Source organism: Plecotus auritus (assembly GCF_963455305.1).
Source record: "Plecotus auritus genome assembly, chromosome: 11".
In the NCBI taxonomy this organism is placed as follows: Eukaryota; Metazoa; Chordata; class Mammalia; order Chiroptera; family Vespertilionidae; genus Plecotus; species Plecotus auritus.
This window is the reverse complement of record NC_137777.1, coordinates 33,462,340-33,475,527: the sequence shown is the minus strand read 5'-3', so window position 1 is coordinate 33,475,527 and position 13,188 is coordinate 33,462,340. Positions and strand designations below refer to the sequence as shown.

Below are 13,188 nucleotides of genomic sequence, written 5' to 3'. Positions count from 1 at the left end.
AAGGCTATGGCTTGTCACAGTTTCATAACTTTGGACAAATTTATTGCTGTGAGTTAAGTACATTAAGATGAACATTTCACAGGTACTAATGGCGTAGCAGGGTAATCGATTGCAGGCGGCTTGAATTTGTGAGCCCTGTGGGAAAAACTCAGTCCAAGATTTTCTCTAAACACATAAAAGGATGTTTTAGGGTTGTCATCCGTGGTCAGATATTTTAATGGGAAGGCATGGTGGTCATGATGCTGGCAGAGTAATAATGTACCTTTGTGATACATACGTAGCACACATGAGGTCTCATCCATCTACACCCATTGAGACCTCTGTGGTTGGGGAGTGGCAGGTGCGGGGGAGAATAGAAGTGAGGAGAGACTCAGTTTTAATTGTCAGAGAAAACCCCCTTTCCCTACTCTGACAGACCTGAGTTGGGAGGGAGCCAAAGCCTTTTGTCTTTTGAGAGAGAATCAGTGAAGGCAGAGTGGAGAACCGCCCATTGTTTCAGTCAAGGAAGAAATCTTGTTAACTTTTTTTTTTTTTCCCCAACTACTGTTTTGGTAACAATGTTGGAGTTTGGGTTCAAACTGCAAGAAGCAGCCCCTGTGCCACCTGCTGTGCTGTGTGTTGACGACTTCCAGAAGGTCTTAGGCTGAGTCCTGCCTGGGGTCATCTCCAGGCCAACGGACCCTAAAGGAGCGAAGTGACTCAGCAGAGTGGGGCTGTTGGAGTCTAGGCAGCAGAGGTAGAAATCACACTATTTAACCCTTATACTCCTTAGAAATTCGAAGGGGCCTTTGTATCCTTGGTCCTGCCTACAAATGGGTAAGCAGCTCTCCATTCTCACAATGTATGAGCCTGCTTCAATGCCTTTGCTGGCTGCATATAACTAATGCTAATGACAACAAAATGTGATAAGAATGTAGGAATAGAGCCCAATTCGGTTTGGCTCAGTGGATAGAGCATCGGCCTACGGACTGAAAGGTCCCACATTTGATTCCGGTCAAGGGCACATGTCTGTGTTGTAGGCTCGATCCCCAGTGTGGGGTGTGTAGGAGGCAGCCGATCATTGATTCTCTCTCATCATTGATGTTTCTCTCTCTCCCTCTCCCTTCTTCTCTGAAATCAATCCTATCTAATAAAAGAGTAATATGCAAAATAACCATCACTCCACCACACCCACAAGCCATGCCCACCAGCCAATCAGGAGCGAGTATGCAAATTAATCCCAACCAAGATGGCTGCGGCCACAGAGAGAGCAGGAAGGTGGCTTGGGTTTCCCAGGTGATGGAGGAACCCAAGCTTCTGCAGCCCTGGCCGGCCCAGGCCTCCACTTAAGGCTACAAAGTTTCAATTATAGAAGTTAAATAAATCCCAACAGAAATGGCTGCCACCACGGAGGGAGCAGAAGGCTTGGCTCTGCTCCAGGCTACAAAGTTTCAATTATAGAAGATAAATAAATCCCAGATACCAGGGCCTCCACTTGGGTTGCCGGCGGGCGTGGCCGGCCTGCAAACCACCACAGGCCCCTCGCCCAGGCTGCCCCACGCCCCAAGGGAACCCCCACCCTGATCCAGGACACCCTTCAGGGCAAACCAGCTGGCCCCCACCCATGCACCAGGCCTCTATCCTATCTAATAAAAGAGTAATATGCAGATTGACCATCACTCCAACACACAAGATGGCTGCCCCTATGTGGTCAAAGATCCTGCCCCCATGTGGACACAAGATGGCCACCACAAGATGGCCAGCAGGGGAGGGCAGTTGGGAGGAACCAGGCCTGCAAGGAAGGGCAGTTGGGGGCGATCAAGCCTGCAGGGGAGGGTAGGTAGGGGTGACCAGGCCGGCAAAGGAGGGAAGTTGGGGGCAAACAGGCTGGCAGGGGAGCAGTTAGACATCAATCAGGCTGGCAGGGGAGTGGTTAGGGCGTGATCAGGCTGGCAGGCAGAAGCGGTTAGGGGCAATCAGGAAGGCAGGCAGGTGAGCAGTTGGGAGCCAGCAGTCCTGGATTGTGAGAGGGATGTCCAACTGCCCGTTTAGGCCCGATCACGGTGGGGAAGTCGGACATCCCTCGAAGGGTCCAAGATTGGAGAGGGTGCAGGCTGGGCTGAGGGACTCCCCCCCCCCCCATGCATGAATTTCGTGCACCGGGCCTCTAGTAAAAATAATATATTAAGAAATAAAAGAGTTTAGGAATAGAGAGAGTAGCAGGGGAGGTCAGAGAAAGGTGTGGAGAAGCCAAGCTTTTAAGATATAACACTCCTTCTGTTAGACTCTTGCTCAAAGAAGTTAGTGCCTTGTGAAGTTCACAGAGCTGTAGAGTGGTGGAACTGAAACAGGAACCTGATTCCCAGCTCAGAGGTCTTTTCCGAGAGCATGTTGTCTCTAAGAACCGATCGGTGGAGTTGCAGAGTGTGGCATGTTTCTGCCTCTGCATTCTGTATGCTGCTGTGGACCAGACTCGCCCCAGAGCTCATCTCATTGCAGTTCATCTTCCAGCTCCCCTGGCCTGATTATAGCATCTGCTTGGACCTCTGCTAAGCCTCCCTTGGACTCAGTGGGCCACTTCTTCATTTTCTAAGCCATATTCATAGTGTCATATGCCTTTCCATTCAAAACCATCCTATATATTAAAAGCCCAGTGACTGAACAGCAGAACAACCAGTTGACCAGTTGCTATGATGCACACTGACCACCAGGGGGCAGACGCTCAATGCAGGAGCTACCCCCGGTGGTCAATGAGCTACCACAGTGGGAGCATCACTTGGCTGACCGGATGAGCGGCTGCTCCCACTGGGAACCCCGGGCCGTCGGGCAGGAACCCGGACTGCTATCTTCGCCTCTTCGCCCCAGCTCCTCCTCGCACCCTGCTGCCACCTCCGGTTGCCCGCAGGCTGCGCAATGCCACTGCTGGGCTCGCAGAGCTGACCCCGGAGGCTGGGAGGCGGGTTCAGAGACTGGGAGATGGGTTCGTGGCTGCTGTGGGACTGAGACCTACTCAGCCGCCTCTCAGTGCTATTGTCCCTGGGCCCGGCCCCGACCGGATTCCCTGGAGAGGCAAGTGCTCTGGCTCCACAGAAGATGTTGGATCAGGGGGCAGCCTCTCAGAGGGCGGGTCCACAGCTGCTCTGCTGACCTGGTTGAGCGGCGCTCCCACAGGGGGCTGATTCCACAGGCCACGCCCCCCACCAGTGCACGAATCCTCTGCACCGGGCATCTAGTATGTCTATATTTTTAAATAAATTACATTCATGTACTAATATGTATTTTCTTTCTATCATTCATCTCTCTATATGTCTACTTATCTATCAAATCTACTTTATGAAGCATAGGAAACTTGAAATACAAAAGGCATTGGATAAAAATAAACATCAGTAAAAGTTCTAATATGTTCTTCTGATCATCAGTGGATTGTTGTGTTCCCATTTCCCTTCCCCAAAAGAACTGTGTTTACTGTTAGGAGAATAAATTCCAAATATTGTAATTTTAATTGTTAGAGCCATGTCTTTATTCCTGTTGCTACTAGTCTTGTTCAGGTTAAAATCTCCATTCATCTTTATACTTTTTAAAATTTGTTTGCACAACCTGTATTAGGGTTCTCCAGAGGAACAGATATATATCTAAACAGGTCTCTGTCTACGTCTATGTCTATGTCTACGTCTACGTCTATCTATGTCTGTCTATATCATCTCTGTGTATATCTGTCTGTCTGTCTGTCTATCTATCTATCTATCTATCTATCTATCTATATCTGTTTATTGAGAGATGCCGAATTAAGATTTATTTTAAGGAACTGGCTCATGTGATTGTGGAAACTGGCAAATCTGAAAACTTCAGGGCAGGCCATAGACTGGAAGCTGAGGTGGAATTTTTATGTTATTATCTGGAGGTAGAATTGCTTCTCCTTTGGGGGACCTCAACCACGTTATGGAAGGTAATCTGCTTTACTCAAAGTTTTCTGATTTAAAGGTTATATCTAAAAAAGTACCATCATAGCAACATCTAGACCAGGGGTGGGCAAACTTTTTGACTCGAGGGCCACAATGGGTTCTTAAACTGGACCGGAGGGCCGGAACAAAAGCATGGATGGAGTGTTAGTGTGAACTAATATAAATTCAAAGTAAACATCATTACATAAAAGGGTACGGTCTTTTTTTTTATTTCAATAGTTTTATTCATTTCAAACATTTTAACAAGAAGATGTAAACACTAATTATTATAATTTGAAACTTCAAAAAATGGAGGAATCATAGCACAATAACATACCTTTTATTGAAGATGGCAAAGGCAAAATAAAATTGCCTAACAAAGGAAAGGTACAAAAGCCTTTCAAATTAAACTTAAATATAATAAAATAATTTAAAACTGAAACAAATAGAAAAGAACAAAATGTGTAAACAGTAAATTAAACATTTTCTTTAGTGCAACTTCCAAATTATGCCCGGGACGTAGATGTAGATGGCAATGTAGACTGGGTTGAAAGGTTTTTGGTCTTTAAAACATCAACTTCAGTGGGAACAGTGTTGTTGGTCTCCTTTTTAGCTAATGCTCTGATACTGTGCTCTCCAGGGGCGTGTCTCCCTACATCACCACGATAACGTGTCTACGCATTCCCAGGGTGATGTCGGGGGACGCGTCCGCGGGCATTATAAGGAGCCTCTGAAGATTGAGAGGTTGTTCCTTCTACTGAATGGGTGGATATAAATCCGCCCACTGAGAAGAAGGAGCTGCGGCCGTGTTTCCCGACGTTGCCATGTTAACACTGCTGCTGGTGAAGGAGCGGAGGGGAGAGCAAGAGAACCCTCCGCTCTTTCGGCTCCGCAGGCCGGATAGAACAGCCGAACGGGCCGGATCCGGCCCGCAGGCCGTAGTTTGCCCATGGTTGGACTAGACGTATGTTTGACCAAACAGCTGGGCACTGTAGACTAGCCACGTTGGCACATAAAATGAACCATCCCACACCCCTATCATGATTTTTTTCAGCTGGAACTTTTGTGGTAGCATCCTAGCTTACCTTCAGCCTCCCAGGTCTCACACTTCCAGTTCACTCCCACAATGCCAGAAGGGAGACCTTCTGGACATCCTTCCAGACAAAGCCATGGTGGCGGGGCCAAGGCAGAGGTGGTTAGGGGTGATTAGGCCAGGAGGGGAGGGCAGTTGGGGGCGAGCAGGCCAGCAGTGGGGCCAGTTGGGGGCGAACAGGCCGGCGGGGGGGCAGTTGGGGACAATCAGGCTGGTGGGGGGGCAGTTGGGGGAGAGTAGGCTGGCAGGGGGGGCAGTTGGGGGTGAGTGGGATGGCAGGGGGGGCAGTTGGGGGCAATCAGGCCAGTGGGGGGGCAGTTGGGGGTGAGCAGGCTGGCAGGGGGACATTTGGGGGTGATCAATCCGGCAAGAGGGGCAATTGGGGGCAAGAAGGCTGGCGTGGGGCAGTTGGGGGCGAGTAGGCCGGCAGGCAGAATGGTTAGGGGCGATCAGGCAGGCAGGCAGATGAGCGGTTAGGAGCCAGCGGTCCCAGGTTGGAGAGGGTGCAGGCTGGGCTAAGGGACACCCCCCACCCCGTGCACGAATTTTGTGCACTAGGCCACTAGTAAATAATAATATTCACTGCAATATTACTTTAGTTATTTCCAAAACACAGTCATGATAAAATTTAAGGCTCTGCAATCTGAACCCCTCTAGCTTTCCAGCCTCATCTTTTCTGTCACTGCCAGCCTATGTACCCTTTAGTTACCCACAAGCTACTCTTAGTTATTCAAATGCACTGATCACTTTTCTGTATCTACATGGCTTTGCTTTATGGAACAGAGCAACACTAATATAAGGTAAAATACAAGATAGGAATGAAGAAGGTACTGTGGGAGAGCAGAAATTGATGGGAACAATTCAAGCTTTTGAGTTCTGAAAAGCTTCATTAAGGTGAGGAAAGGGTGAGATAGATGGTGTTTGGGGTGAATTGTGCTCCGCGACTCCCCCTCCCCCCAATTAATATGTTGAAGTCTTAACTCTTAGTATATCAGAAGGTGACCATATTTAGAGACAGGATCTTTGTGGAGGTAATTCGGTTAAAATGAGAAATGAGGTTGTTAGGATGGGCCCTAATCCAGAATGACTGGTGTCCTTATAAAAAGAGGAAATTTGGACATGTACTAGGATATACCCAGAGAAAAGATGATATGAGGACACAAGGAAAAGGCAGCCATGTACAAGCCAAGGAGAGAGGCCTCAGAGAAACCAAACCTGCTGACACCTTGATCTTGGACTCCAGCCCCCAGAACTGTGAGAAAACAAATATTTGTTGTTTGTACCACCCAATCTGTGGTACTTGGTCATGGTAGCCCTAGCAGACAGGTGGAGTGAGGAAAAGCTTGGGGAGCACAGGGTGAGCTAATGCTGAGAGACAATAAATTGTAGAGTGTTATGTTTGTGGATTGTGCATCTGAGTTACTACTACATATAATTAAATATATACTAGGTTACAACTCGTTTCCAGAATGTGTCAGAAATTTGCTTCGTAATTGAATTAACCATCTGTACTATCAACATGACTGGTAACTGTTGATGTTGACCTTGATCACCTGGCTCAGGTGGTATTTGTCAGATTTCTCCACTCTAAAGTTACTCTTCTGTATTACACTCTTTAAAAAAAAATCCTTATCCAATATTATGTTTTTATTGATTTTGAGAGAGACAAAGGGGGTGGGGGTGGGGGGGGAAGTGGGGGGGAGAGAGAGAGAGAAAGACATTGATCGGTTGCCTTCTATATGCACTCCATCTGGGGATTAAACCCGCAACCTTTTGGTGTATGGGACAACACTCCAAGCAATTGAGCCACCCAGCCAGGGCTGCACTACACTCTTGGAAATGAAGTCACCATGTGCAGCACATACTTATGGAGTGGGTACCCTTACATTTTTAAACACAAAAAAATGTGCACCAGATTTTGAAGAGTTGGTGTGAGTGATGATGTTGCTGGATTGTGAGGGGTGACAAAAAAGGAAAAAAAAAAAAAAGAGACGGTGCTTTTTTTGGTTTGTTTTGTGTCAGAAAAAATACCCCATAATGTGGCTATGAGAAGTAAGAAAAATGTTGATTTGAACTTTGTAATTGGTTGAATAAAATTAGATTTCAAGCTTGGGCCTTTGTTGATTTAACTCCGGCAGTCAGTTCTTATCTACACCTCTGTACACTTATCTGTACCATTGGGACTGCTATGCTATTGTTGCAGCCAGAAAAGGAAAGATTAAAATTGGTCGGTCTTTCATTATTAACTGAAAGGTTATAAAACATTGTTTTCTTAAAGGCAGTGCCTTGACAGTTAAATTTATTGGGCAGTCATAGTCATTGTGGATTTTTCAGAGCCTCACCTACCCTTGTCTTGGGGTATAGTCTTTTCCTAGGCTACCGTTTCTATTACATACGGGCAGAAGACTTCATTACCTCCCTCTAGTGGTCAGCTTTATAATTTCAGAATCTTGGACAAACTTAGCAGGAAAAAACCCACCAAATTTGTGGCAATCCTCATGATAATGTTCCATAATTTAATATGGATGCTAAAATGACATGGTGATTGAATTGTAGCTATGTCTTTTTGGATTAGAACTAGTTTTTAAACGAGGCAGTGTTTTAAGGTGGTAAGGAATTATGATTAAAAGCTAGAGTGACGAAGATAGTATTCTAGGCAGAGGCTTACCTAGCTACTATTATACTAAGAACCTCAGTGGCCATTTAATTTTAGCCAGGGAATTGAATTTGGCTTCTTGCAAGTGTTTTATCAGGGCTGTAGGAACAAGTGCATATTCTAGATAAACTTGAAAGCTACAGAGCTTTATGAGACCAGGAGTGAGGAAGTCCTCTTGAGCATTGTTTGTCATTCCTTCACAGATTAAACTTTATCTCCAGTGCTGGAAATGGCCTTCTTTTAGAGCTCCACATCAGCATTTTTTATTTTACCGTGGCTTTAAAAAGATGCAGTATTTTTTATAGGATCCTATCTCTGGATATGCTTAGGGTGGGGAACCTTTTTTCTGCCAAGGGCCATTTGGATATTTATAACATTATTCACAGGCCACACAAAATTATAAACTTAAAAATTAGCCTGCTGCATTTTGTCAGACGTTTAATTAAATCACCCCTAATGCCTTGGCAGGGCCAGACCAAATTATTTCGTGGGTCTTATGCGGCCCTTGGGCCAGACGTTACCCATCCCTGGCTTAGAAGGTTGAAATAATTTACCAGAGTTTGAGACAGGCTTTGCCTTATTCTTGATGGAAATACTGCAGGCACTAATCCTTTGAGTGAGTTCTAGTGTTTGTTCCATTGAGATCCAGAGGACATGACATTTAAAGAAAGGCAACTAAGTCAATGGGACATTTGCCCGTCTCCTTCGATGTGGTTCTGATTAGGCCTAAAGCACAACAGGAGAGGCAGCAAGCCACTAGCATTGCTTCTGCTCAGAAACAAGAAGGGAGAAATCCCTACAGGGGAATTACTGTGTTAAAGCAGCAATCCATTTGTGTCTCTTGGTGATACTCTTGTTGCTTATGATACCATATGCACATAGTTCTGGACAGTTGAACTGTCTTTGTTTTTCTCTATGGGGGTACATTAAGTAACGAGGTCACCTGTCTGTTGTTGCTCACCCAGCTGCATCTGATCCACTGGAACTCCACCCTGTTTGGCAGTATTGATGAGGCTGTGGGGAAGCCACATGGAATCGCCATCATTGCTTTGTTTGTTCAGGTAAATGGTCTCTTATGATGGTTGAATTGTTCAAATGCTTGTTTCCAATTCATTTTGCAAGATATATATACTTATGAAATGATCACCATGATAAGTCTGTAGTAACCATCTGTCACCACACAAATTGTTTACAATAAAATTAACTATATTCCCATGCTGTATCCTGCACCCTTCTTATTTATTTTATAACTGGAAGAGTGTACCTCTTAATCCCCCTCACCAATTTTGCCCACACCTCCACTCTCCTCCCCCCGCCCCCTGACAACCATCAGTTTGTTCTCTGTGTCTGAGTCTGTTTCTGCTTTAATTTGTTTGTTTTAGATTCCACATATAAGTGAAGTAATACCGTATTTGTCTTTCTCTGTGTGGCATATTTTATTCAGCATAATACCCTCTAGGTCTATCCATGTTCTTGCCAATGGCAAGATTTCATTCTTTTAAAAAATATTTTTATTAATTTCAGAGATGAAGGGAGAGAGAGAGAGAGATAGAAACATCAACGATGAAAAAGAATCATTGATTGGCTGCCTCCTGCACGCCCCACACTGGGGATCGAGCTCACAACGCAGGTATGTACCCTGACTGGGAATTGAACTGCAACCTTTTGGTTCATAGGTCGATGCTCAACCACTGAGCTATGCCAGCTGGGCAAGATTTCATTCTTTTTTATGACTGAGTAATATTCCTGTGTGTGTGTTTAATATATATGACATAATATATATATTCTTTATCCATTCATCTATCAATAACCACTTAGTTTGCTTCCATATCTTGACTATTGAAAACAAAGCTGCTATAAAATTAGGGGTGCATATCTTTCCTAATTAGTGTTTTCATTTTTTTTGGATATATACCCAGAAGTGGAATTGCCAGATCATATAATAGTTCTATTTTTAATGTTTTGAGGAACTTCCATGCTGTTTTCTGTATTGGCTGCACTAATTTACAGTCTCACCAACCGTGCACAAGGGTTCCTTTTTGTCCACATTCTTGCCAACACTTGTTACGTATTATCTTTTAGAGAATAGCCATTCTGACAGGTGTGAGGTAATATCTCATTGTGGTTTTGACTTGTATTTCCCTGATGATTAGTGATGTTGAGCATCTTTTCATTTGCCTATTGGCTATCTGTATGTCATCTCTGGAAAAATGCCTATTTAGATTATCTTCCCCTTTTTTGATCAGATTGGTTTTTTATATTGAGGTCTATATATTCTTTACATATTTTAGATACTAACACCTTATTGGATATATTTGCAAACATCTTCTCCTATTCAGTAGGTTGACTTTTAGTTTTGTTGATGGTTTCCTTCACTGTGCAAAAAGGTTTTAGTTGGATATAGTCCCATTTGTTTATTTTTGCTTTTGTTGCCCTTGTCTGAGGTGACAGATAAAAAAAAAACAAACAATGCTAAGACTAATGTCAAAGAGTCTATTGACTATGTTTCTTCTAGGAGTTTTATGGTTTCATGTCTTACTTTTAAGTCTTTAATTCATTTTGAGTTTATTTTTGTATATGGTATAATAAAGTGGTTCAGTCTCATTCTTCTGCATGTAGCTGTCCCATTTTCCCAACATTGTCTATTGAAGGGACTGTCTTTTTTTCCATTGTATATTCTTGCCTTCTTTGTTGTAGATTAATTGACCATATATGTGGGTTTATTTTTGAGCTCGCTACACTGTTCCTTTAGTCTATGTGTCTGTTTTGGTATGAGTACCATACTTTTTTGATTACTATAGCTTTGTTTGTAGTATACTTTGAAATTAGAAAGCATGATATCTCTGGCTTTGTTCTCCTTTCTCCAGATTGCTATGGCTCTTTGGGGTCTTTTGTAGATTTTTTTGTTTGTGGGAGGATTTGAGCTCAGGGTTTTTCTATACTGCCATCTTGAACTGGAACCCAGAGTATTTGCTGGTCTCCCTTAAATTTTAATAGTGGTGACATTAAACACATATACAGAGAACACTGACAGTTTAGAAGTAGGAAACTTGGTCTTTGTGGGTCATGAGAGAGCAGCGATATTCATTAGTAGAAACTGGTTCATTTACTTGTTAGATATTTTCTTCAGAGTGCCATTGAGGGACTTTGGAGAAATGACTTAGAAAATGTGTTCTGAAAGCAGAGTTCCTTTTATTAATGAAAAAAAAATTGAAAATATTTTTGGACTCTGGCTTACTGCAAAACCTAAGAAAAATCAATAATGTAATTCTGTAGTGGATTTCTTTTGTTCTTTGCTATTAATAATTTTCATTCGAAGATGATTTGAAGTGCCTTATAGAAAACATGGATAAAATAAGACTGGCAAAGACCTTGATAGATACAGTCAATATAAAGTTTGGATTTGATCTCTGTGGCGGACAAAGGATATTATATAAATTTAGTGAAATGTACAAAAGCGGTTCATATGCTTTCAAAGGTAAAAATTTAATCGAAGGTGAATGATGGCCACAGGGAAGGAGGGGCAGGGGCAGTGGGTAAAGTGGGGTGTGGCGGTGGGGACATGTGTGGTAGTGTCAAAAATAAAAATACAAAAATAAAGTTATAAAAACAAAACAAAAAATACATCCCCCAAATGAATCTAATTCCTAAGATGAATCCTTTTAACTTTGTCTTATTATAAACTTAATGTGAAAAGAGACTTGGAGGTGAAGGAAACCCTGGATATTTTAGGCTTCTGCCTCCTTTATCTTACAGGAGAGAAATGAAGGGCCAGAGAGGTCAAGTCATTGTTTATAGTCACACAGCGATTTAATGTCACCAGTTGGCACCAGAAACCATTCTTCCACTCTGTTATTTCAGTGTATCATTCTTTAAAAAATAAAAATAGGAATACCAGTGACCAAGTGGTCATATATGGAAGGGGAAGGGACAATTAGAGCATTGGGTGGAAAGCCAAGACTTTTGATACCAGCATGAGTATTTCCAGGAACAAGCTCAATAATTGGAGGCAAGGGGAAGTGTGAGAGCATGCACACTTGTTCTACCTTTCCATACGTTTGCTATGAGGAAAAATTCTGGTTATCTCTGTGACAGTGCCTTTCAGGAGAAAGTAAAATTACACAAACTTGAAAGCAAAATTTCATGAAGGAAAGAAGGACTGATGAGGATTGTCAGTTGGAGCAGAGAGGAGAGGGACTGTAGTTCACCCAGGGTGTCACACTTGGGTGAGAAAATGGGGGAGGGGGACTCAGGGCAGTGAGTATAAATGTCCCTTTCAAGGAGCTTAACTCAAGAAAAGAAAGACAAAAGGGAGAATAACATGGGGATGTACAGTGAAGGCCTGTTTGTTTTATTTTTGAGATCTGAGATTTGCTTGTGTTTTTATTCTGAGCAAAATGAGGTAGTGAGGGTGGCAGGGATCCTCAAACTTTTTAAACAGGGGGCCAGTTCACTGTCCCTCAGACCGTTGGAGGGCCGGACTATAGTTTAAAAAAAAAACTATGAACAAATTCCTATGCTCACTGTGGGCCCGCGACGAGTTGGCTGCTAAGCAGGACAGGCAGCGGCACCCGGCGGGCCAGATAAATGTCCTCGGCGGGCTGCATGTGGCCCGTGGGCCGTAGTTTGAGGACACCTGGAGGTTTAAAAATACCGGCAAGAAAGGGGATAATGGACATAGGAAAGTCCTGGAGGGGGCAGGAGGGCATGGGGTGGAGAGCATATGGCATATGTGTATGGACTAACCTTGGGTAACCACCCTTTATTTAAAATAGAGGCCCAGGAGGAAGAGGTAGGTAGAAAGGGGATGAATTTGTAGGTGGAAAAGGAAGGAAAGTAGGGAAGTTCATGCCTGATGACCTTTATTATCTCTACGAAAGGAAAGCAAAATTATTTATAGAGCAAAAGAAATGTGGGTTTGGAGTTGGGTTTTGGAATAGCCCAGAAGAAGAATGATAATATAGACTTGACAGTTGGTGTGGGAGACCCACATGAGCCTGGTTATCTCAGATTGTGCAGGACAGTGTACTGTGGATTGTTCTTGATCCAGATAGAGGAGCAGAGGATTCTAGCAAATTGTCCCACCGATCCATTGCATAGCAGATGATTTAGGACAAAAGGGTTAGATAATGGAGAGTGTTTGCAGAGATGTCATTCAGTGTATGTAGGCAGGGAGGGAAGGAGACAAAGCCAAGAGTCTCCTGAGAGTCGGCTCCTTGTGCTCCATTAATGGGAAGAGAGGCCAGAGGGGAGAGCTGGACAGGTGTTTTCAGAGTGAAAACAAATCCAGGGTGCGTTCCCACGATGGTTTGCAGAGGTAGGATGGGGCTGAGGGTAAAGAGACATGCCAGGAGGGGACGGGTCACTAACATGGATGAGGAAGTCCTCCAGAGTGATGGCAGGGGGTGATGACTGCGAGGGAGTGACCAGTGTGTCAATAAATGACAAGAAGAACATGATAGCGGCAATGGCGGATGGTCCACTCAGAGGACAGCCTTAGGCATGTGGGTCTGAGTACC

The 13,188-nt window shown here is 43.9% G+C and overlaps 1 protein-coding gene across 1 annotated transcript in view; it reads left to right on the top strand.

The window, feature by feature from the left end:
* The window catches only part of CA8 (carbonic anhydrase 8), a 99,356-nt gene that overhangs the window by 38,926 nt on the left and 47,242 nt on the right, over window positions 1-13,188 (top strand). The window contains exon 4 of the mRNA XM_080647028.1: window positions 8,635-8,730. Within this exon, the coding sequence (XP_080503154.1) occupies window positions 8,635-8,730 (96 nt within the window). The remainder of the gene's footprint in view (window positions 1-8,634; window positions 8,731-13,188) is intronic.